General features: G+C 51.3%; 1 protein-coding gene across 1 annotated transcript; it reads right to left on the reverse strand.

The window, feature by feature from the left end:
• Positions 1 to 662: 662 nt before the first annotated feature.
• On the reverse strand, positions 663 to 3818 carry LOC119098863 (F-box/LRR-repeat protein 7-like). The gene is made up of 5 exons (XM_037221908.1): positions 3686 to 3818; positions 3235 to 3311; positions 2353 to 2638; positions 1614 to 1703; positions 663 to 1198 (listed from the first exon to the last, which is right to left on the reverse strand). The coding sequence occupies exons 1-5, from the start codon at positions 3816 to 3818 to the stop codon at positions 663 to 665; spliced, it is 1122 nt and encodes a 373-aa protein (XP_037077803.1).
• Between the last annotated feature and the right edge of the window lie 20967 nt (positions 3819 to 24785).

Below are 24785 nucleotides of genomic sequence, written 5' to 3' on the forward strand. Positions count from 1 at the left end.
TAATGGAATTGCCCAAATCATCGACTCACTCTGTTTCCAAAAGACCAAATGACCAAAGCCCTCCATACCGTTCAAAATGCGTCGCCATGATAATTGGGAGGTTACGAAGTATGCCTAACCCTGCCTGAAGAAACCTAACTCTCCCCGAATAAACGTAGACTTAAATCCACATAATAGACGGACTAAAGCTTAAACAAAGACGTTAGCAAGCTGAAGAAGAAAAAGACAATCAGTGTTGACATCAGCAGTCTCAAGCACATAAGTCAGTGTTTGCATATATTCATATATTCATATATTGCAGCAAAGCATATATTCAGCTTTTTCCACATTTCCTTTCTTAAACGCGCACACTAAATAACACCGTGGATGAGAATGGAGACTATGTAAACTATGCCCTGTGCTATGTAAACAGGTGATGAACACCATCATGCTCCAGTGCATCTCAAATGCACGCCCCATCTGCTTTCACGAAGATAATACATCACACGGGGGACCTGCAAGCCATCTTATCGTTCGTGAGAGCCTCACATTGGCTCCAGCTTTTCAGGACAGTATGTGCGCAACAGGGAACAGTGCGTCTTGGCCGCCAAATGCCAGCTCATGGGCCCTCAGCAAGTGCGCGACGCCTCAAAGGCAAGCAAGCTGTGGCCACATCGCGGCAGTCAGTAGAAGCCGGGTCTGGAGTGCTCGATGGTGCAGCGTTTGCAGTACTTCTTTACCGTGCGGCAGCCCTCGAGCGTCACAGCCGAGTCCTGCACGCTGACCTGCCGCAGGCCGCGGCAGTGGAGGGCGACCAGCCTGACCCCCGCGTCGCTCACCATCTCACAGCCCCTGACGCTGAGCCTCCTCAGGTCCGGGCAGTGCTGCGCGAGCAGCCGGAGACCCAGGTCGCTCGCGTCACTCCTGCCGACGTCGAGCGCACACAGCCGTCGGCAGCCGCGCGCCACCGCCGCCAGCGACGCGTCGCCAACAGTTGCGCAGCCGCGCACGTTCAGGTAGCGCAGACGGCGGCAGCTGAGCGCCAGCTGCGCGACGCCAGCGTCCGAGACAGTCCGGCAGTGCGCCAGGCTGAGGTGGCGCAGGCCAGGCCCGAGCGGGGCCAGCCGGCGCACGCCCGCGTCCGTTACCCGGGGACAGTCTCCCACGCTGAGCTCGCGCAGAGCCGGGCACCGGCCGGCCACCAGGCCCAGCGTGCCGTCTGAGGAGGAGAGGCGCACGCTCAGTCCGGCCGGCCAGCTGAGCAGGCTGCAGCGTTATGATTCACCACCGCATCGCCGGTTGTGCGGTAACAGTAAACGCCTACGCACACACTGTCATGCAGCACGCTCGCCCGATTAGTCTGCTTATCGTATTCACCGCGCATTCCAACTGCGGCAGTATTCTCGTCCACGGAAGCAACAGATACATGTTATCGGTGCCGCGAGGAATGCTGAATAATGATTGCCAGCGCGCGGCACCTATCAAGTGTATTGCAGCTGGACGTCCACCGGGCGGCGCGCTTTCGGAGCCGCCCGCTGCGAGGAAGGGCGTACCTGTCAGCTGGTGGCAGCGGCGCAGGTAGAGCCGCTCCAGCTGCGGGCAGCTGGCGACTGCAGCGCGCAGGGCGGCGTCGCTCAGGCGGCCGCAGCCGGACAGGTCCAGGTGCCGCAGACGCAGACGACCGGCCGCCGAGCTAGACTGGACACGGGTCAGCCGGTCACATCCTGTGAAAATGGGTTCGGTCAAGTCATGCAAACAGCACAGTTTGAGCGCTTCTTACCGGCAGGGAAGCAAGCCGTCTCGGAGAACCGTGTAAAGAGTACCGCCCATTGTGCCTGGGTATCATTCATTGCCTTCAGGCTACCAATTTTGCATTTTTGATCGGGCATTGATAACATGATTAGCGACATTTGGCGTGCGAGAGAATGCGATTCAAAATTGAAATGCAAGCCATAAAACTGCGAGCCACAGCAGCGCTGAATGGTGTAGTTTCAGGCCGTGAGTCGGCTCATTTATTATCGTATAGGACCCATTCTCTTTAGATTCCCCTTCAGAATGAGCTCATGTCTACTACAACTGGCCGTGATGACAGTCACGTCGTGCCAGTGCACACTGTCATCTCCACGTGGGGCCGCTCTGCCAGCCCGCCGCCGCCTCACTGACCAGTCACGTCCAGATGCTGGAGCCGTGAGCAGCTGCTGAGTACGGCCGTCAGCGCCCGGCTGCTGATGGCCGTGCAGCCGCGCAGCTCCAGCCGGCGCAGCTGCGGACAGCGGTGCGCCAGCTGCGCCAGGCCGGCGTCCGTCAGGCGCGAGCAGCCGTCCAGCCGGACGCGCAGCACGGCTGGGCAGAGCGCGCCCGGCTGGCGGCGGCCCAGCAGGCGGAAGATGTGGCCGAGGGCGCCGTCCGGGTCAGCGCAGCCGCCCGTCAGCCTGATGTCGCTCCAGAGGCACGGCTGCCAGGCCAGCCGGCGCCAGCGCCGGCAGACGCGCGCGCACCGGCTTAGCTCGTCCGCCGACAGATGCGAGAACACGCGCAGCGCCAGCTCGTCCGAGAGACGGACGAACGGTGCCGGCCGCCGCGCCCGTCCAATCTCCAGTCGGGTGAAGACGAAGTCCGTGCTGGGAGGCACCTCGAGCGGCGGCCGCCGCGGCCAGTCCTCCGGGCAATGCGCCGGCACCACGGCACGGTACACCGGCGCCGGGGGAGCGCTGGGCCGGGCCGACTCTAGAGGCGGCGCTGCACGTGCCGCTGACGACTGCCAGCCGGGATCGCGGACAGGTGAAGTGACACCAACTGACGTCAACTGCCCCTGCAGGCAAATACGTAGACGACGTTAGAGAGGATGACCCATACAGATATGCATATTATTTTGTTATTCTTGACGCATCTAGCTTGGCACAAGTAACCAGCGTAGTTGATGTGCCCTAAAGCAACAAGTATATCTACAGCCACCTGTCATCAAGAAAAAAACATTCATCGTCAAATGGACGATAACATAGGATCCGTTATCAGTGGGCACCGACGTAGCCCAAAACATCTCATGATCCATAAACTCCGAACATCGGGTCCAATCTACCGCGATGCCTAGATTACCTTAAGATCGCCGATACATGGCGGTCCACGCCCGACCCAGACCCGCCCGCTGATAGTCTTGTGGTTGTAGACGGCTGGTGACAAACGCTCTACCCAGTCTTCTGCGGTGTCATGATAACTTTGAGTAGCGCGACTGCCTGGAATCCGTGCCGATCCCACGCAGCCTGCCGGCACCGCCTCCGCGGTGCCAAGGAGGCGTGACGCGGACGGCTCGACCTCCACCGCGGCGCTCGAGTCTGAAGAGACAGTCGAGAGGTCAGGTGCGGCACCCACAGCGAGTGCCTTCAGGCGGTGAGAGGCCTGGCGTGAGCCCGCCCCTCCCAGACCGTCGGCTAGCAAATGCCTTACGATGCTTGCGGAGACACGAACGTATTTGGCTCAGTATTGGTGCGCAGCAGACGCATTAGCGGTGCACAAAGTAGCAAAGCACATCAAGTGCGCGAAGACAACATTAAGTAGTGTGATAAACGTCGGATGTAGCACAAATCCATCGCATATCAATCCTCAAGTTCGCAATGAATTTCATGCGTCCCGCACATCTGTAACTGGTAGGAGGTTTGCGCGGATGTCAGCATGTACCCATTTGCTCAGCAATCGCAACAGAACTCACCAAGGGACGTCTGTCTGGAGTGGTTAGCGGAGCTGTAGCCGCTGTCGCAGTGAAGCATGTTGCTGCACGCCATGCGCTGTCGCAGCAGCCTGTGCAGGCTGTCATGGGTATTGTCCAGGTCACAGGCAGCCATGGCTGCGCGCCTCCGGGTCACTTGGCGAGCTCTCAGCGGGGCCCGTGCAGTCAAGAGGGGCGTCAGACGGGGACTGCCCAGCCCCGCCCCCCCCCCCCCCCCCGCACCCCCCCTCCCCGGTCGGCAACATTCCTCGGCGGCGCTCGGGGGCCGGCAGCAGCAGCCGCCGGGCAGCGGTCGGGCCCTGTTTGTGTCGGCTCCGCCTCGCAAACAGTCCAGCCGCCGCCGACGGAGGGGGACGCACTGCGGGGCCACCCGCGCCACGGCAGGGGACCTCCAGCAGCCAGATGACGTCACGGGAATTGGCCGGCGGCCGGGCGATTGCGGCGTCCCTTTTGCCTTCTTAACACTCAGGCGACCGGCCGGAAGTGGATTCGCTTCGGAGTTGTTCGTTGAAGATGACTGGCGGCCTACCCTGCAAACGCCTATCCCCTCTGCCCCCCTCCCTCCTACCCCCCCCCCCCCCCTTCTTAAAAGCGAATGTTCCGCATTTGGGGATATTAAAGCAAGCATGAGATATGATGAAAAATGCTCACTTGTCACTATTGGTATGTTTTAAGCGAAAAAGACCATTGTAGACAGCCCAATTTCTTTTTTTCGTAAATTTGATCCCCAAAGCCTCATTTTGTATTGTTTCATGGAGCGTTTGTGTGACGTAGGAGGTGCTGTCACACTGGTCATGCAAAATTGTCACGCTAGCACCTACTTGGAGTGCTTCAATCTCCAGCGAGGTGGCCGCATGTCTAATTCAACACAACCTCATTCAAATCCACCGTTGCCAGGATTTCAATGGCCTTAATATGGCGTCAAGCATGCCTGAATGACTTTGAAATAGTCTGCACGAAAATAAATCTGCACATCTTCGCAGGGATACATCTCAGAAACTAGAGAGCTTTGCAATTGGAAGGGCAGGACTGTGAACTACAGCGAGTGATCTCCAAGATGGCTATTTTGTTCATAATTTCACACAAATGTGGGACACCCCTTTAACATTATGACCAGTTGTCTGCTGTGGCAAGAGCTGGACAACCTTCTTTTCTGTTTTGTCTATCACCTTCGGCCTCCATGTATTTTCACCACAAGAACCTGGTGCCGCTCAATTTGTGTTATCAAAGAATTGCTACATTTTCCGCAACGCTGGCTTTTGCCAGGCTTATTTCCATGTCATGGTCTCGTTGTGGATTCGGAAAATTATTCCAAAATGTTTGCCTGAAGAGCAGAAAAAGCTGCCGAGAAAAAGCTAAGAAACAGAAAAGGATAACTGCCACGACGTTACAGACTGCCAAGTCTTCAAACCATTGCAACAGACTTGCAGTCCACGCTGCTGAGCTCCATGATGGTCCATAACTATTTTACTAGCTGTGTATTGCCATCTGCCAAGCTAGCTTGCCAACTGCATGACGTCAGACTTATCAGATGATTGGTGTTCTAAATGGACACCACGGCCCACAGGGTAGTATGTAGTTAGTTTAGATAGATAGTAAGTATGTGCGGATAAAATGTCGTTCATGGTCTTCCACGGCACACATACGATACAAGCAAGTCATAAACCCAGTCATATTTAGTAGACGGTCGGAAAATCAAATATATTTGTTCTCTTGATTCATGACACCAGCTTAATATGATGCAAATACTTTAGGATGCGATGGAACACGTCACGTTCTGTTGTGTTCCGTCATTCAGGCACGATGTCATGCCATGAACATCAAATGCTATTTTTGTGGCTGTCGGCTCTTCCATTTAATTAACGACACGACATTGCGTTAAGCCTTCTCTGTATTCGTAAGTTGGGGTGAAAAACCTGCTGCCTGTGGACCGTGGTGTGTCATGTCTCGATCCCAATAGCCATGCATTCGTGAATAAAACGTCGTGTGACGCTTATGGTTGCTCGTTCGGCTCCTGATATGTATATCCCTTTTATAACGTCTTTAACCCCTGAAATATCAGAATGTAATCAAGTTATGCGAGAGCTAATTAATAATATACACGACGTCGAAGGATTAATATCAGATTTAGCGGCATGCGTCTCACCATTGAAACATCAGAGAGCCAACAAAGCCAACTAATGAAGTAAGTCGTACTGACGTCCCACACGAGTGTGGTGCAGTGTAGTAAAGTGCAGTAAAGTGAAGTGTAGGGCATTGCAGTGCAGTGCAGTGCAGCGCGTTTCCTGGACAGCGTCTGGCAGCTCGGGTTGCGTCGCCGCTCGACGCTGACGCTACCAATGGAAGCCCAGCCGAGGTGCACGCCACGGTCCAGCTGCCGGGCAGGAATCCGCTCCACCGGGACAATACCGTCACCGGCCGGCGGTGCTCGGGAGGCGGGCCGAGTCACACGCCTCACGTCACCCCTCCCCGCACCTGGTTATCCTCCCCCTCCCACCCCCGCCGCGCCGAGCCGGGCCACAAAAATCCCGCTGTCCCTTCCGGTCGTGCGGGTTAATCAGCATGCGCCCCGTGGGTCGGAATGCGGCGTGCCTTACTGGCGGCGGGTGTGCGCAGCCGACACTGTCCCAGACCCAGGCAAGGGTGCGCTACCCTCACAGACGTAGCCGAGGGCAAGCCACTCTCACAGACCCAACCGAGGGCTAAGCAACCTCACAGACCTAGCCGAGGGCGCACCACCCTCACAGACCCAGCAGAGGGCACACCACCTTCACAGACCCAGTCGAATACGGACCGTCATCGCAGACCCAGGCGAGGGTGCATCACCCTCACATACCCAGCCGCGGGCGCCCTGCCTTCCCAATCAGCTTTGGAAGTTGGAATGCACAGCTTGTCCCCGTAACACGCAGGGTGCGAGCTAGCCACACGTAAAAGTGAAAAATCCCGTGAATAGCATCGCATCACTGTTCTGTGATCAGTGTCGTAGTACTCTCGAACCAAACCTTCCAGGCTATGCCCAGTCGGCCGCCACTAATGCGTACTGGATCATGTCATGGGGCAATGACGACAGTCGTGCAGCAATGACGACAGTCGCGCATCAATGACGACAGTCACGCATCAATGACGAGAGTCGCGCAGCAATGAGGACAGTCGCCCAGCAATGATCACAACCGCGCAGCAATGCCGACAGTCGAGTAGCAATGACGACAGTCGCGCAGTAATGACGACAGTCCCGCAGTCATAACAAATGTCCCGCGGCAATGACGACAGTCGCGCAGCAATGATGACAGTCGCGCAGCAACGAGGACAGTCGCGTAGCAATGACAACAGTCTCGCAGCAATGACGACAGTCCCACAGTCATAACAAAGGTCCCGCGGCAATGACGACAGTCCCACAGTAATGACGACAGTCGTGCAGCAATGATGACAGTCGCGTAGCAATGACGACAGTCGCGAAGCAATGACGGCAGTCGCGCAGCAATGACGACAGTTGCGCACGCCTACCGAGCCGGCAACTGATGTGAAACAAGCGTGTATTTAAATATTCATTGCGTTAAGCACGACCTCCTGGAAATACACCACGGGCGTCGTGCAAGCACCATACATGGACGACGAACTGCTGCAAACTTTGCGAAGCTCTGAAGTTCGTCTCAACTCAAATAAGTCTTTGTGTGACAGCGCGGTTGCCTCAAATTTAGCTGTAGAGTGCAGGATTTGCTTCCAGGGCGAGTTTGTGTGTTGGGTTATTTAGCTCTATGCAGTTGTTAAATGTTTGGATACAATCCTGTCAAGGGTGAGATGCCTGCACTTTGAGTTTGCATCAGGGGCACCTTAGAAACTCATTAATAGGGACGTAGTTTTGCGGACTGAGCTAGATGGGAGGAGAGGGGGAGAGGGAGGCTTAACAATGAAAATGACTAAACCTACTCTAGAGATACACCGAAAACAGGGATCTTTACCCGGGGGCTGGAGCATAAGTTAAGCGGGGGGGTGGGTGTAGGGAAGGGCAGGCGGAGTTCTGGAAGGATAACAGGCTTGTTATGTCCATTCTTGTCATCTCTTTGAATCCGCGCAGCTCGGGGTCGTAATCTCCCTGAGTAGGTTGAGAGGGGGAGGGGGGGGGGGGCTGAATCGTGAAAAATAATGAAAGCTACTTCAAAGTTCAACAACGGGTTATTCCCCGAATTTTGCCACCACATACATCCCCAACTTTCTCGCGAAGTTGGGGGAGGGGCTGGAACACAAGTTGAGGGTGGAGGGCTGAAGCGTCCCCAACTGAAAAGGAGAACTACCCCCATGGTGCTTCATCCTCTGTTTTGTATACATGGGCACGCGCAGAGCTGCACAAAAGGGGGACGACGACAAAAATCCACTGAAAACGGAGTTAAGCGCTTCACACACACACACACACACACACACACACACACACACACACACACACACACACACACACACACACACACACACACACACACACACACACACACACACACACACACACACACACACACACACCACACACACACACACACACACACACACACACACACACACACACACACACACACACACACACACACACACACACACACACACACACACATTTTGTTTGTCGCATAGCAGCATTGCATGATCTCGATCTTTCCATCGTTACGTGTCTATCTAGATATATTTTTCAATCAACGTTTAGCCACGTGTAGTTATAACACGCCATTAATTTGGCAATGAAGGAGCACGTGGCCCCAGAGCTGCTGTATGCACCGTCCCTGTCTACATACCAAGTCCGGAACTCATGTGCCAAATTTGACCTTTAGATATTCATCTAGTGAGTTGTTTAGTAGTGCAACAGGCCGCGGCTAGTTCCTCCTCAATACGGGGCATATAGTTTGCGAAAAAGCGTAACAGGGGCGGGCGACGAGGGAAAACAGCTAAATCTGCCCAAAACCGCTTTCACAAAGGATTTGACCAACTTCTCCCACTTTCTCCTTTGTCCTAGAAATCCAGCAGGTGAACAGGTACTTACACCCCTGCAAGTTTGGGAGCAGTGCGCATCAGAGCACATATCCCATCCCCCTAGGGGCCGTCCAAAAATTATAGTGACTCGTCCGGTCGCCAGTGGCCAGATCCAGGATCTCATCAACGGGGTGTGGGGGGGGGGAAGACACAACATATTGTGCCCTCAGTGAAGTTTGAAACCCATTCCCCAAGTGCCCTCGCATTCGGGCTATTGAATTTTTAAAACTCTCATGTATGATATTTGTCATTCGGGAACCCATCTTCCTGCGCGCAGCCCTAGAAAACTCTGCGTGCTGCTTCTGTACATACATGGGGCACGGTGATTTTTCCAGATCATTGTGAATCCTGCCATTTTGAAGCTAATTAATTCAAAGAATGCGTGTATTCGAAAATGAATTAAATGTGGCTGCTAAGTCCCATCAAAATCAAGCACGGCGCTTGATTCCAAGGCAATTCACGGCTAGCCGGCTGGTTGTTTGATCGGGTGATGGCTGATGACTAATCCGGAGTTTTGCTTTGACTGCCATGAATGAGTGGGAAGCATCGCAGCACTAAACATATATTAGGAATGTGATGCAAAAGTATATGAAATGTCACAACGTCCGCAACCAGTGGAATGAAGCATACGTCAGCGGCGCGCACAATTATATTCGGCAATTGCACGTAGAAATTCATCGGTGCATATCCCACCGCTGCTCTAAGGCTTAGGGACCCTCGAGGCTAGGGCGCCAAGGGAACTCACCATCATGTAGATCTTGGACTTGTCTACATGAAGTCATTTAACCACCCCCATACTCCCGAGCAGGCTCAACGCCCTGGTGTTCCCAAGCACATATGGGGATTTCAGTAACAGAATAGGATTCTGCTCACTTACCGGAAGGCCCCACGAACAATGTGGATGACCCAGGAGCGACCAAGAGCGCCCTGGCCAATCAGCATTTAGATCCCCGTAAACGGCGTACTCCCTCCGGTATAATGAGAAGGCCCAAGATTAATGGGGACGGCACTTGAGCGATCGAGGGTGCCGCGGCAGACCAACAAAAAGGCTCCCGTCAACAGTGAAGAGCAAGCGCTCTCTGAGCAAACGGGTATGCCCCAGGACAGGATATATGACTAAATGCCCTTGAAAGATTGAGGGTGTCTTGGCAGATGCACGCATAGGGTTCCGAACAACAGCTTAGGGACCTTCGAGCAAATATGAATTGTCCAAGACCATTATAGCTGGCCCCTGCGGGGTTAAGAGTGCCTGGGTAGGTTAACAGAGAAGGCCCCAACAAGGTTGAAGGGTCCCCCCCCCCCGCAAATGAATTCGAAGGAAAAGTCTCCTGGATCAATGAAGACGACCATTTATGATGATCAAACTATCAATGAAGACGTCACGCGCCCTGGTGCCTTAACACGTGCCCGGGCGGCCAGCTAAATACCCTTAGCTCTTGTGGGGGGGGGGGGCAATTTGACCCCCCCTTGATGTCTCGGGAACTAAGATAGCCAGAGACACCAAATTTACAGGGTGAGTTGACCTGTACGTGAACTCCCTTAGGTCAAAGTCGGAGGTTCCTAATTCACGACCTTTGGGTCAAATAGGGTCAAATAAGATCAAATTCCAGATTGGTCTTCAAAGTGCCCCCAGAACCTAGATGTGACCCAAGCAAAGGGTCACATGCTCATTTAAGGTCAGTGACCTAGCTTGACCTCTTGAATGTCATGGTGAACAAAATCATACAAGACTGCTTTGAGTTTTGCATTGGAACAAGCGACAAAAATTATGCTAGGAAATATGTCTCTAAAAATAATATGTGGACCCATTTTAGTCGGTCATTGTAGGTCAGTGACCTATTCTGACCTCTAAGAAGTTCATGGAGGATGTATAATGCGGCTCTTGCAATCAGTATATTAGAAATGAGCACCAGAAACTATCACACACAGCAAGCCATAAAGTAATAAAACAGACTGATTTTGACCTTGATATGACCTGCATACCTGACGTTAGAGCAACGTAATTTGCTCATTCAATTGTTGTGTTGCCTAAGAAAGCATCTCAGAGATGTATGGATTTGTCTAACACTCCGTTGTGGGATCAGATTGAGCGATTCCCTAGAGATTGCCTTCGCTGAAACCACGGCCTTAGTTTGACCTGCCATAGGTCAGAAAGGTACATCTAAATCTTTGATGTCTGACAATCCGCTATTTAATTATCTACAGCTATGCGAAATTTGGCGCGGCTACGCCGCGCCGTTTGGGAACCATTCTGAAAAACCTTCGGGGGGTCAATTTGACCACCTCCAACTCGAGCGCGTGTTGAATTATATGGGCCCCAGCAACAGTACAGGGTCCTCGGAGCAAGTGGAAAGAATCCGAAACCAATGTGAAGATCCCTTGAGTGACGTAGAGTACCCGGAAATAGAAGGAAGTGCTCCACATTTGTATTAAGCTTTGCACTGAAATAGCCATCTTGAATATTCGATGCAGTTCACAGCCCTGCTCTTCTTAAGACCTAAAACTATATAGTTTCTGAGCTTAAAGGTCGCGAAGATGTGCGGACTTTTTCTGAGAGACTTTTGCAAGGTCACCCAGGCATTTATAACGTCATAATAACACCATTCAGATCATACCATTCCATTGGCCATGCGGCTATGAAGGCCAACAAAAATGTCGAGTCTTTCATATCTGGCTTTCGTGAGCACGCTTTCCAGGTACAACGGCCGTCAATGACCTCTTAATCAAGAATGTGCAAGGTACGATGACGCAATCAGACAATGATATGCTACGGAGCATGTTTATTTAATAGAGAAACTGTGTTGTCTAGAACAGTCTTTTCCACTTAAAAGTATACTAATAGTACTAAGTAGGCTATTACATGGCATCTGACTCTCGCTCACATATCTTCGAATGTGCAACATTCGCTTTCAATGGGAAGTTTCAATTTCAACTTCCCTAAGGGGAAGTTTGCGGGTGTGGCGAAACCGGACATTACGGGCATTATTTTTTACGCCTCTTTTGCCGTGTTTCTTTGGTGAAGAAATCAATGTCGGGGTGCTGTTTTCCATGACCTTGACCTTTGACATTTAATGCTATCGTTGTAGATATGACCAAAAGGACTTCACGAGGATCTATATGAAGCCCTTTTTGTTGCACTTGCTCCATGAGCGAAGAAGTATCAGGGTACCCAATTTTATGCGACCATTGCCGTTGACGTGGAGAGTGAATTGCTATCAGGGTGACGAAAATGGACATCACGAGGATTAATGTAATGGCCATTTTATTGGACTTCTTCAATGAACAAAGAAATGGCAGGGTCACCAAGTTTTAACCGTTTATTGGTCTGTACAGGTCGAAGTCAGTAACAGAGAAAACATATTTGCAGGTTCGTAAATATCTCCATTTGTTTGACCTGGGAGGGCTGTGGTTCGAAATCTAAACTCAAGTTCAGACAATGAGTTCGACACTGAATCAGAACACAAATACGACGCTAACTGGATGGAAATGCCAAAAGCATCGTAATTACGTATGGGCCAGTACCCTCGCACGGATTATTCCCGCCAGCGTCCGCTCGCCCTTTCGCGCCGATGTAACCGCCCGCACGTGGCCTGGGGGCCACGGGCCGGCTAGGAATGACAACAATGTCGCTCAAAACAGCAAACACATGCCGATAAGAATCAGGGCGAGGGCGATGACGATGGTCGGGGTTGTGTGATTGTGTTTTACCCGAGTGGGTGCATTCGAGTGTAGGCTCTTTATTGTAATAGCACAATTCAAATTCATTATTATTCGGAAGTGTCTACCTTTAATTCACCACTGCCTGGGGCACGTAGCCACTCGTGAGCTGCATGGGAGGAGATTCGTCCCTCTCTATCTCTTGAGCTGATGCGTTGATTTCACCGCCTTAATTTGCGATCGATTGCCTGCGATTTCATCGCCCAGAAAACACCTTCTTTGATGACGTTCCTGACACTAAAAATGCAACAGTTCAAGTCAAGCATTTTCTAAAAATCTCTTATCACTTGCTGTTTGCACGTGCAAAATCCGCTTGAGTACCGAAAAAGATAAGCATGCACTGGTGGTGGAGCTGGAGAGACGAGCTCGTCACAACAGCCGACAGCTGGGTCACCACAGCCCGGTGCTGAGGGCAAGGCAAACTGCTCCTTGCACCAATATTAATCATGACATGGGTTCTGCGGATCCAAATACACGATGTTAAATTCAGACCTTATTTTCAAATAACGTGACCCTCCCATGCCTCACGGCAACACTAAGTGAAACCTGGAGGTCAAGCAAGATAAATAGCATTTTCGTCGAATACGTAACAGATTATATGCTTTCCGGCTAGGGCGCTGCAAGGAATTACGAATACGTATGCATAACCGCGCATTGATGACCTGTGGTGAACTCAAGTATAAGATCAGTCATTATCTCATGTTTTGGATGTCGATGTGGGGCAAAAAGACCTTCAGAAGGCACGCAACCCGTAGAATTTACAATTTCAAACCCATATTAGGTGCTCAGCATACACAAATTAAACTCGGATGACCTGATATGCCAGGCCACGCACCGGTGTGCCTCCAGTAGTTCATATGTGATAGACACAACATTTTAATCGCGTGGATCTCTCATCCTAGTTCGCTAAAGATCGCGCGAAAATATCCTTACGTCACATGTAAATACTTCGGTATAGGGATTCCGAAGCAGACATTAGATACTCCTATGATCCAGCGTGTTGCCAAGGTGATCTGGCTTGATCTCTGCTCACGTCATGAGTGAGGTAAGCAGCGACATATCAGGCGATCAGTGATACAATCACATATCAAGCGACACTAATAACACAGCCAATCTTATAGACACAGTACATACAAATGCGGCACGACGTCATTTTGGCATCACGTAGTTATCCCTTGTGAACATTTTCATACAAATGGCTCTTATACTACTTTACGTGACACTCAATATTTCATGTCACTGGCTCTATTCACACGAAGTTCATGGGAGAAATGTGAAAAAAGTGATTTATACGCAAAATATTTGCAGTTATCTGGGATGGAAATTCGTCCGAGTAATAAATGTGTACGAGGCATTTTCTGTGCTCATTGCACGATAAACGGGAAGTCTGGATGGGGTCATTCTTAATATTTGCACCCTCGTATAATCTAGGAGTTTTAGTTTACCTTGTTGTTCACGTTCATTTCAACACGGCACGGCAGAGACACAGATACAGGACGTCAGGACAAAGAATGCGGGATAAATAAGGCTGATGGGGTTTGAGGATGCGCTGCGAACTATGCAGTTTTGTGCTGTCGGATTTTTTTCAGGAAGCCTGACGTGCTCAACAGGATTATTCACATCAGCAGGGCCATTTGGGATAGCTGGAATTACGTTACCATGTCCGACATTTTTCGCTGGATATCTTGCTGAGGGTGACGGATTTTGACGCTCGTTTCGAATTTATTGATCACAGGGAGATCACCAAATGTGTTATTTGAGCTTTGCAAAAGTCTTTAGAAACATGCCGTCTAGCGTAATCCGTGACGGGTAATGAAATGAAAAATCAAATTGCTCTCGCAGGTTTTGGTTGCTGTAACCTTCCGAAAATCGCATAAGGTCACTGACTTTAAACGAACACCAGTGGCCTTTTGTTTCGTAGAGGTATCCAGGTTAAGGTTGCTTGCATTAAGAGGTCTGATGGGACTTCGGTCATCAACCTGGAGTTTCGCCTTTTCAACGTATTTTAATCGAGGATCAGGACCTAGGGATCTCAAACTTTGACAGGTGATTTGACATACAGGCCTGTCCATTAATATATTCAGTGTATCCTCCTCAGCCCTCCTGCCCTCAGCCCTCCTGCTCTTTTAAATATCGGGGGAGGGAGAGGGGGGAGGGGGGCAATTGATCCCACCCTACCCGAGCAGCATGCTATTCAAACGGCCACCCGGGTGCGTGTTCAGCATGGGTGTTGTTTTAGCCGGACCTTTTCTAGACTCCGAGAGCGGTGCGTGCTTCGATTTAGAACGTGAATCTGCGCTGTGGTGCTAGCCTGTGTGAGCGGAGAATTCCGGCAAGGCTGCGTGCAAGGCGCACCTCTGCCCATCCAGGCGCGCCACGTCATAGCCTCGTGTCGGACCTACTGGACAGCCTCTCCAGCCTCATTTACATGCTGAGCCTCATATACCAGCCGGGCATTTGTGTTGACACTGCATCTAAAACCCCACTCAGCACGGGGCGGCAGTTGATTTTGGCGGAAGGCGTGTCAATAGATGGGCCGGTTGAAAACGCCGCTCAGCCCGTTGACAGGTGTATTATCGCCGATTACCGGCGCTTGCTTGTGCTGCAGAGCCGGGCAAACAGCGGTGGGGTCGCTGGCTGATAACGGACCGACGGCGGTCCTGACCCGGCTCCGCTTGGGTCACTCGCCACTACCGGCCAGCACTGCTGTCCTCACGGTGTCGCGTCTCCCACGGGTCCGCCACACTCCCGCTCCTATGGTAAGTTGCTGGCAATTTTCTTTGTCAGCAAACTTGTGACTTACTGTTTAAGCGGGATCGACTCTGGCTCTGACTCGTGCGCGACGCAGTTTTTGACCAATCTTGACTTAGAAATGCAATAACTAATTTAGGGTCCACTTCAGTTGAACTCTGGAACAGATAAGGCCCACATCCAAAATGCATTGAAGAATAATCAAGTAAAGTCTTATCGACTGATATTAGAACTACTTGCACGCACGGCATAAGTAAGTGCATCATTGCCTGGGAACAATACTGGTGTAAGAAATCCAGAGAACCTTGCCTTTGTTTGATGTAAGTGTCCCACGCCAAGGCAAATCACGACCTGACTTACAGTTTGCATGATTCATAATGTATTGCATGCCTACACTTAACTGCACCACTCAGATGGCTTCGAGTCATATAATGCGACATGGCAGCGAATTACAGTCGCCTGGATTACAAACAGATGGCATGAGAAATGTCCCAAACGCACGGATTCGTGGCTGGCGGCCGATAATGCATGGCCAGTGAGAAGGTCCATCCTCTGGCCATTACGGCTGCCCGCCTCCGTCTCCCCTTTCAAGATGTGTTTGTCTCGTTTTGCTGCGATGTTGGGTCGCCGAAGTCTGGACCTGGGTTTAGCTTTTGTTCTCAAGTTTTTTTTTGAAAATGGAGCATTTTACATTTCCATTGTCAGTGGAGTAGAAAGGTGACGACATTGGAACGTCACGAGAAACCTCCCCTAATCAAACCATCAGGGAGCAGATGTAGAGGATAAGAGAGTTGGGTGTCTCCCGAGAGGTACTCTTGAGTACATTATAAATCTTTTTACATTTTTTTAGTCTTCTTTCAATCTCCTGATAGATTTTTCTCGACCCACCCAAACCGCTATTAAAGTATTTGACTGTGCCCCCGCCCAGCTGTTACCTATCCTTCATCAGCTGTACTCACCGGTCACCCGCCTCCGTGCCTTTTCCAAATAATTAGTCCTTATTCATGGAGAAGCCTCGGGGACGCATAGAGCCAAACGTACGCTTTCGCGGTAACAATTGCAAAGTTACTGTAAGTATGGTCACTCAGGGCTAAAAGAAGCGACACAGTAGCACTGTGCGGCATTGTTTTTCAAGGTTTGGTCCGAACCATTTGACTGGATGAATTTCTGGGATCAGAGCTCACGGTAGGCAATGCTTGTTGCGCGAGCCCTAACTTCTATCATCCATCGCTGAAATTCCAGGTTAAAGGCAGAATCTTGTAAGAACAGTTTAACGCGTCACACTGCTTGGCACGGTCCTGTCTGCCGCCTGCGTCACCTGACCGTAAGCGCGGCCACTGCCACCGGCCGCAGGCCATTCGAGTCAAGACCAAATAGCGAGCGCCCAAAGCGACTCTGATCCACCCAGCAACTGGCGGGTGGCTCGGCAGGCATCCGCTTTAACCATTCATGCTATAGGGACGGAGTTGAGGACGAACGTCGCGAGGAATTCACCCGATTTTTCGTAAATACCTCACCCATACCCGTACCGAGTTTCGCTACTTCTCCCAAATCTGCACCCAGCCCAACCAACCAGCGGTGTCACTTGCCAAAGTGAGTGGGGACCGAGAAGTGAAAATAACTCATTGTTCTCTAAAACATGACAACAAACGGGTTTTCCTCGAATTTAGTCAACTTTTTCCGAACATTGGGGAGCGGGGCTAAAGCTGAAGGTGGGAGAGGAGGGCTGAAGGTCCCCCAGCTAAAAAGAAAAGTACACCCCAGCAAGCTATTTCCGATTTTACATGTGCACCAATAGGTTTGGCAGCCAGTAAACACCTGTAGTAGCCATATGGCATGGGTAACAGATTATGTTGGGTACAAAGTTGGGGATAACTATGCGTATGGATACGAATTGGGTACGGGTGCGGTGTGAAAGGCGAACGGAGTATCGAGTAGATGTTTTAATGAAAACTATACAGTGCTACTAGTATCGCTTCTTGTAGCTATATCTAGTTATTCATTTAATCTATTTTTTAATTATCATTGCAATAGGGCCAGTTTGAGTGCAAACTACCATGAAGATTTTCCGATACTTGCACTTAAGCGCAGGAAAAATTCAAATGGGCAAGCAACGGGCGGGTAAAGCTGACTACCTGTGGGCACCGTGCGAGTATGGGCACAGTCCTGTTGGTAACGGGTGAATTGGCTAAAGAAAATCCTATCCACGAAATAATACCGATAGATGAAAAATGCATTATAATCTTCAAAAGGATGTGCTACTCGTCGCCACTTAAGTGCATAGTAGTGCCGCGATCAGTAGCTGAAAGAAATAAAGCCCGTCAAAACCATGACTACCTGGCCAGGCCGGGTCGGGCTGCTGAAGTGACACAATTCCACAGTGTCCACACGATTTCCGGTGAGCTGATATTAAGACTCTCGTTCTAGCGGTCACGCTGGTGTTGGCCCAGTCGTGTAGAAGCGGAATCGCGTGGGAGCTGCCGGATGTCCAGGACTGAACCCCAATGGAGTTCAAATCTGGACGGAAAGTCATTGCACCCACAGAGACTCAGAAGTAAACATGCATCCCCGATTGCCTGCTGTCATGGAAGTCTGTACAAACCAGGTCTAAAAACGAGCCATCATTGTGGGTAATGAGAGCTGTTTAACGCAGATCGGTTGCATATTGTGAGGAACAGCGCATACTACCAGCAAGGCAACGAACATCCATGATGATGTGCAGCGCCTTATGCACGTGATGATTTCCAAAAAGACCTATGCATATTACGCCACACCAAGTTGCAGTGAAAGGAAGCTTTCTTCACAGAATGTGAATCAGGGGGAGGGGACGTGAGGGCTGTGGATCTTTGCTGGAAAGGGGAATGAGGCAAGAAATTTCCTTTCCGGTACAAAATGTACATTGACATTTTTTATCTTGCTTCGCAAGATAGCCAAGTGGTATGCAAGCAAACTATGCAACGCCACTAAGGTAATCATGCTTTCCAAAAAAGGCTGCAATGCACTTGGGTAAGAAGAATCATTGGGAAGATTGCAGTATTATCATTGCTAGCACAGTGAGTTACGATAAGCCAATAATGGATCAAACCACATTGTAAAGACAATGAATAGGCTAAGTTACGAGAGGCTCAGTGACATGAAAATGCCACCAAGAAAAGGATTGGCTTATTTTTTGATTCCAGAATTGGTTCACATCAGCTGCCTGGCTTATGACTTGCTGATTGGTTAAAACGTGACATATGATAGCGATGTTTTTGCGGCCAACCGATGTTTGGATGGACGGCAAGCTGACTCGGCTCCCACGCGATGGACGGTAAGCTGACCAGGCTCCCACGCGATGGACGGTAAGCTGACCAGGCTCCCACGCGATGGACGTTAAGCTAACCAGGCTCCCACGCGATGGACGGTAAGCTGACCAGGCTCCCACGCGATGGACGGTAAGCTGACCCGGCCCCCACGCGATGGACGGTAAGCTGACCAGGCTCCCACGCGATGGGTAGCAAGCTGACCAGGCTCCCACGCGATGGGCGGTAAGCTGACCAGGCTCCTACGCGATGGACGGTAAGCTGACCAGGCTCCCACGCGATGGACGCTAAGTTAACGAGGCTCCCACGCGATGGACGGTAAGCTGACCAGGCTCCCACGCGATGGACGGTAAGCTGACCCGGCTCCCACGCGATGGGCGGTAAGCTGGCCCAGCTCCCACGCGATGGACGGTAAGCTGACCCGGCCCCTACGCGATGGTTAGCCGAGTAGCTAAAGTTGTGATCAACTATTGGTTAATGATTAATGCATATCCCAGAATTGGTAAGAAAGTTCGATATAACGTGGAAAATTAATCACAATTTTTATAAAGTTACTCGGATAAGTTCAAATCGACCCACAGGTTCCAAAAGCAAACCCTATCTCTTAAAACATTGTTAAACCACAAGGCTTGGTAGACCGTGACAGATTTCCCTGGGTCATGCCAGACAGTGATGGGTTCAAAGGGTTCCTCTGATAACATCTCGCGGCCCTGACAAGTGAGCAGACATAGAATAAACTACGTTAAGACTCATAACGTAGTTTGAAGGTTTTGGTCATTACGCTGTCAAAAATAATGACGATTATGCATTTTCCCGAAGCCAAACAGTTGTCTCTTTCAGTTGTCTCATTTAGTTCTCCTCATTTTGTAATCTCATCCTCCGTTTTTGATATTGCTCTGCAGTATAAGATTATTTATCGATAAAGCTATTTTAGATAACATTTCATTATGTGCACGTGTGTTTTCCCACGTGATAGTTACTGTGTGGTTTTAACGCCAAACGCATGTAATCAACTCAGCGTCTGCAGGAATACGTACCGCGGCAGAATGGACGGCATTTTTATATCCCAAATGCATCAGCACGCATCAGTTTTCAACATATTTTTCCTACTCAAGGCTGGCTGGCCGCATCATGTTGCTGGCCGACTGATCGGCTAGTGCTTGGTGTAGTACTAAATGTATTAGTAAACGTAGACAACATTATCAGCTCGTTAAGCGCATGGCCAGATAAATACATGGTGTAGGTCGTTTTTTACCATGTTTCACATGTTATGAGTCATTAATGACGACGTTACGGTCTTTGGTGTAATACTGCAACACCCCTCCTCGGTTCCATTGTTTATCGCAAAGGATTCTAGTTATGTCGATTGTTTGTGTTGCCATTTCAATGCCTTCATAAAATTTCACCACACGAATTCCACATGATTTAGCATTTTTGCGTTTAGTTGCTGTGAATCCATATTGCTTTTTTGCAAAAGCCAGACCGCAGACATTTTAGACGTAACTGCAACTGGAGTTGATCTACGTCCCTTTGTGAGTGCCCCCAATGCCGGTCCAAGCTAACCCCAATGCTGGTTTCCCCTCGCACGTTGCGTTCTTGGAAAGTAGCCAAACCTCGTGAAAAAGTCCAATGTTACTGAGAGCCCATCTCTTGAGGCATCACTAATATGATCACACATCACACATCACACATCGCACATCACATAACTAGTATGCTGCTCTATGCTCCATACATGACTTTTTGACACATGATACAAATGCAAAAACTGCCATTCGTCAACAACAAATGAGCAAAAGTCATTGAAAAACACACATTTAGCGGAACCCCCCGATGTTGGCAGTCCGCTCCTTCCCTTAGCTCCCGAATTATTGACACTATGCGACGCCCCTGGTAACTGCGTATACATTTATCGAAAGCTTATGTTAGAATATGACTGCAAATTGCGCCGTATGTGTATGCATTTGGCCCCATCGCTGCTTTTCTTGGACGTATGTCTGTGAATTTTATTGAGTTAAGATTATAGCTAGGTGACGCAGGCCACTGTCTAAGAATGATCTGCGGCTCTTTCTAACAGTGTAGCTGTATAAATATACTTTGAAATGCATCCACTAAAATTTCAATTCAGCTGACACTATTTGCGACAAAGTATATAGCTCTAACTGAATAGTGTCCACAGGGAGATACTCTGATGGCTGATGGACGTCAATTTGTAATGCTCTTCGTACATATGACTTGCACATGCGCAATAAATTGCTTGTATCTGCAATTCCGTATGTCTTAGGCATTACAAATGAAAGCACAGGACGGCCATAATATCGCCTTTAAAATATCGTTTCATAATTTCATAACATCGCCGTAATATCGATTTGTACTCACCTTGTGGAAATAATAATTTGTATATGCATGCGAGCTTGTGACGACTTTTTTACACTCAGTACACTCCTTACTTCAGTACACACTTTTGGGGCGGTCTGTCCGATAAACGATTTTCGCTGACGTTTACTATCTCCCACAATACGCAGGTGAACTAGGCTAAGCAGAGCAGATATTAAAAAGGCTCGATTCCGGAGCTGAGAGGCCGGCAACCCTTCGAGTGCTGAGTCGGCTGCAAGACCGAAGTCGCTCTGAACCGGTCTCTGCCGGCTATGCTGCACCTGCTGCTGGCCAACCAGCGCCTGTCGGTGGAGAGGGTCACCCTCATGACCCGCCACCTGGTGGGCCTGCCGCCGCTGCGGTGGCGCTGGGACGACGTCAACCTCCAAGCCTCGTTGCTCTTTCTGCTCACCTCCAACGTACTGCTGTCAGACTTGTTCAAGGCGGACGACGGCCGCCGGTAAGCTGCTGCCCTTGACGGCCGCCACAGGGCCGACGCGGCCTATAGGTGGGGCTGCGGTGGCGCCAGGAGCACGGAGCGGGCGCCGGTGCTACCGCCGGCGTGAGTAGGGAGCTCAGTCAGTTCACGACTGTTTCAGACGGAGCTAGTGTTCTCCAGACCTTTCTGGTCGATGACGACGTCCCTTAGTCTGCCCGTGCTCACCGACGCCGACGGCGACGGCATCAAAAGGCTGCGCGGCCTCGTTCAGCTCGCCTTTCCCGTCATCGTCTTTCTGGACACGCTATTTGACGAGAACGCTACAGCCACCGGACGGTGGGTGACAAAGGCGGATCGGATCAATCTACTCCGCATGCATGGCTGCCATGGCGACGCTGCTGCTCTCACATGGCTGCCATGGCGGCACTGCTGCTCTCACATGGCTGTCATGGCGGCGCTGCTGCTCTCACATGGCTGTCATGGCGGCGCTGCTGCTCTCACATGGCTGCCATGGCGGCACTGCTGCTCTCACATGGCTGTCATGGCGGCACTGCTGCTCCGCTCCGTGCTCTCTGGCAAGCGTTGACTCTGTGCAGGACAACTGCACGTGTCTGCCGCCTTCCCTAATGTTATTCCTGGAGTCCATTGCGTGTGGCTTTTGCACCGCGCTAGGCACCCAGGAGCATGATTTTGTAAAGTTTGTGACGCTCCAAACTGGAGGTCATGCAATTCATGGACATCCTTGGTGTAACAATTTAAAGACATGAATTTAGCGAGTGGAAGAAGTGCTGATCCGTCCCCTGCAATCTGATGCGAGCGTTGTGAGTTGCGTCTGGGCTGAGCTGTGTCCGAAAACTCTGCAGATGGCGCTGCCGCCGCCGACACCGCCGCACCGGCGGCCAGCCGAGCGCGCCGGCGTATGCGAGCTGCGCCTCACAGCATCTGTTCGCCTCCGGTTGCAGCGGCCGCAGTCTGGCCGGGGAGCAGCTGGACATCTTCCAGTCGGTGGAGCGCTCGCTCAGCTCGGTGGGCGTGGCCGGCCGGCCCTGTCTGCTGCGGTTCATCTGTGAGCTGCACCAGACGCCGCTCTCGCGTCGCTCGGTCGTGGGGGAGCTGCTCGCCGTCATCTTCACGTGAGAGCCGCACCGGCCTGTGGCCTTGCCGTCAGGCATCACTCGCCGCTACATCAACTCACGGTGGTTCGTGTCGATTAGCTGGCGGTCGTATCTCCGTCAGCTGACCGCTTCCTCCAACCAGCTGACAACGGCGTCTGTTGGGTGTCTGCTTCCCCATGCCGTCATCAGGTAACGGCTGTCTCTCACCCTCTCCACCAGTCCCAAGCCGTCGCTGCTCGATGTGCTTCTGTCAGTTTGACGGCCGTCTCTCACCCTCTCCGCCAGTCCCAAGCCGTCGCTGCTCGATGTGTTTCGTCAGTTGACGGCCGTCTCTCACCATCTCCGCCAGTCCCAAGCCGTCGCTGCTCGATGTGCTTCGTCAGTTGACGGCCGTCTCTCACCCTCTCCGCCAGTCCCATGCCGTCGCTGTTCGATGTGTTTCGTCAGTTGACGGCCGTCTCTCACCCTCTCCACCAGTCCCAAGCCGTCGCTGCTCGATGTACTGCACGACTACTCGGAGGCCAGCGAGCGCGGAGCGGCGGGCGGGGACTGCGCCGCCGCTTACGCCACCTGTCCACTCTCGGTTCTGGCACTGATGCGAGGTGCGGCAGGCGGCCTCCAGTCAGGTCCTGCAGACTCGGTGGGTGAACTGGTCATAACTCACTACTGGCTCAGTGGGTCCCTCCACGGCACCTAGCCACTTTTATGGGAACTAGGTTAACTTATGTCAAGTCAGCCTTACATACAAACTGCTTAAATCAATGTCGGTGTCTGGGAGAAGGCGGGCTAGTGGAGCCAGGTGTTGGTCTGGGACCATGGACTTGATTCCGAGTCTGGGGGGAGGCAGGCTAGTGGAGCCAGGTGTCGGTCTGGGACCATGGACTTGATTCCGAGTCTGGGAGGAGGCAGGCTAGTGGAGCCAGGTGTCGGTCTGGGACCATGGACTTGATTCCGAGTCTGGGAGGAGGCGGGCTAGTGGAGTCAGGTGTCGGTCTGGGACCATGGACTTGCTTCCCAGTCTGGGTATGACTCCTGGTGCCTTGAACCCCAGAAAAAGTCTCGAGTCAACCACTCCCACATAGCACGGGCCCAGATTCAGATCTTTCAATGTTGGCCCATACAGTGTTTGCTTGTGCGAGCCTCACGTACTGCAGCAAGTGTGAGCTGCAAGGCTAAATATGGAGAGGGACTAATCGTCCGACCAAACCTGTTGACAGTCCCATGCTCCGAGCACATTGCACCGATCGACATCAAGCCTTCATCACTCAATGCCGCTTAGTTGATAACTTACCTTTTTAGAGTATGGAGATCTTGGGCCAGGCCAAACATCACCAAAAGAACCCCAACAATCAAAATTGGTTGCAGACAACCCAATGCTCCAAGCCTATGGCACCAATCAGTATGAAACGTTCACGAATCAATGCGCCATAGCCGATATCCCGTTCCTTCTAGACTATGGTGACCTTCAGTCACGCCAAACGTCACCAAAAATACCAGAACCAAGAAACAAGCTGCGGGCAGCCCCATGCTCTGGTCCTTACGCACCGATCAGCATGAAGCCTTTACCAATCGATGCGCCATAATCGGTATCCCATCCTGTCCAGAAAATGGTGGCCTCGGGTGAGGTCGAGCGTCGCTAAAAGCGTCCGAAACCACCAAAATTGGTTGTAGACAATCCCATGCTCTGAGCCTATGGCACTGAGCAGCATAAAACCTTCACCAAACGATGCCGCGTGGCTGATGTCCCGTCCTTTCCCAAATACGGGGAGCTTGGGTCGGGTCAAAGGTCACCATAAATACAAAAAAATGAAAACAGCTTGTGAACGATTCCATGCTCCCATTTTTTTCTATGCCGTTACCCAAGAACAGGTAACCAGGAGTGCCGCCCCCTCAATCCCTGCGACGCAGTAAACCGTACGTTAACATCAGAAAACATAAAATCAAGTCGCGGCGCTCCCAGCTAGGAAGATGAAACAAACGTAAAGAAGCAGGCGAAGAGGTGGTGCAGACCCGAAGGAATTGTGTTATGTAATAGGCAGCTTTTGGTGAAGCCATTGGTGAAGATTGGTGCGCATCGGCTGGTGAAGGTTTCGATGCACATCAATTGGTGAAGGCTTAATACCGATCGGTGCCGTTGCTTGGAGTATGGGACCGTCTGTAACCGATTCTGGTGGCTTTGGGCGCCTTTTGGTGACGTTTTATCTGACCTATGGTCAGATGTTCTGAAGAGTTAGGATATAAAATATAGTGCTTCAATTGGTGAAGGCTTCGTGTTCATCGGTGACACAGGCTCGGAGTTTGCGGTTGCCTGCAACCATGTTCCCGGTCTTCGGTGTTTACGGTGACCTTCGACCTGACCAAAGGTCACCATG

This window comes from Pollicipes pollicipes, unplaced genomic scaffold, assembly GCF_011947565.3.
Source record: "Pollicipes pollicipes isolate AB1234 unplaced genomic scaffold, Ppol_2.1 Scaffold_4740;HRSCAF=5597_pilon_pilon_pilon, whole genome shotgun sequence".
NCBI lineage: Eukaryota > Metazoa > Arthropoda > Thecostraca > Pollicipedomorpha > Pollicipedidae > Pollicipes > Pollicipes pollicipes.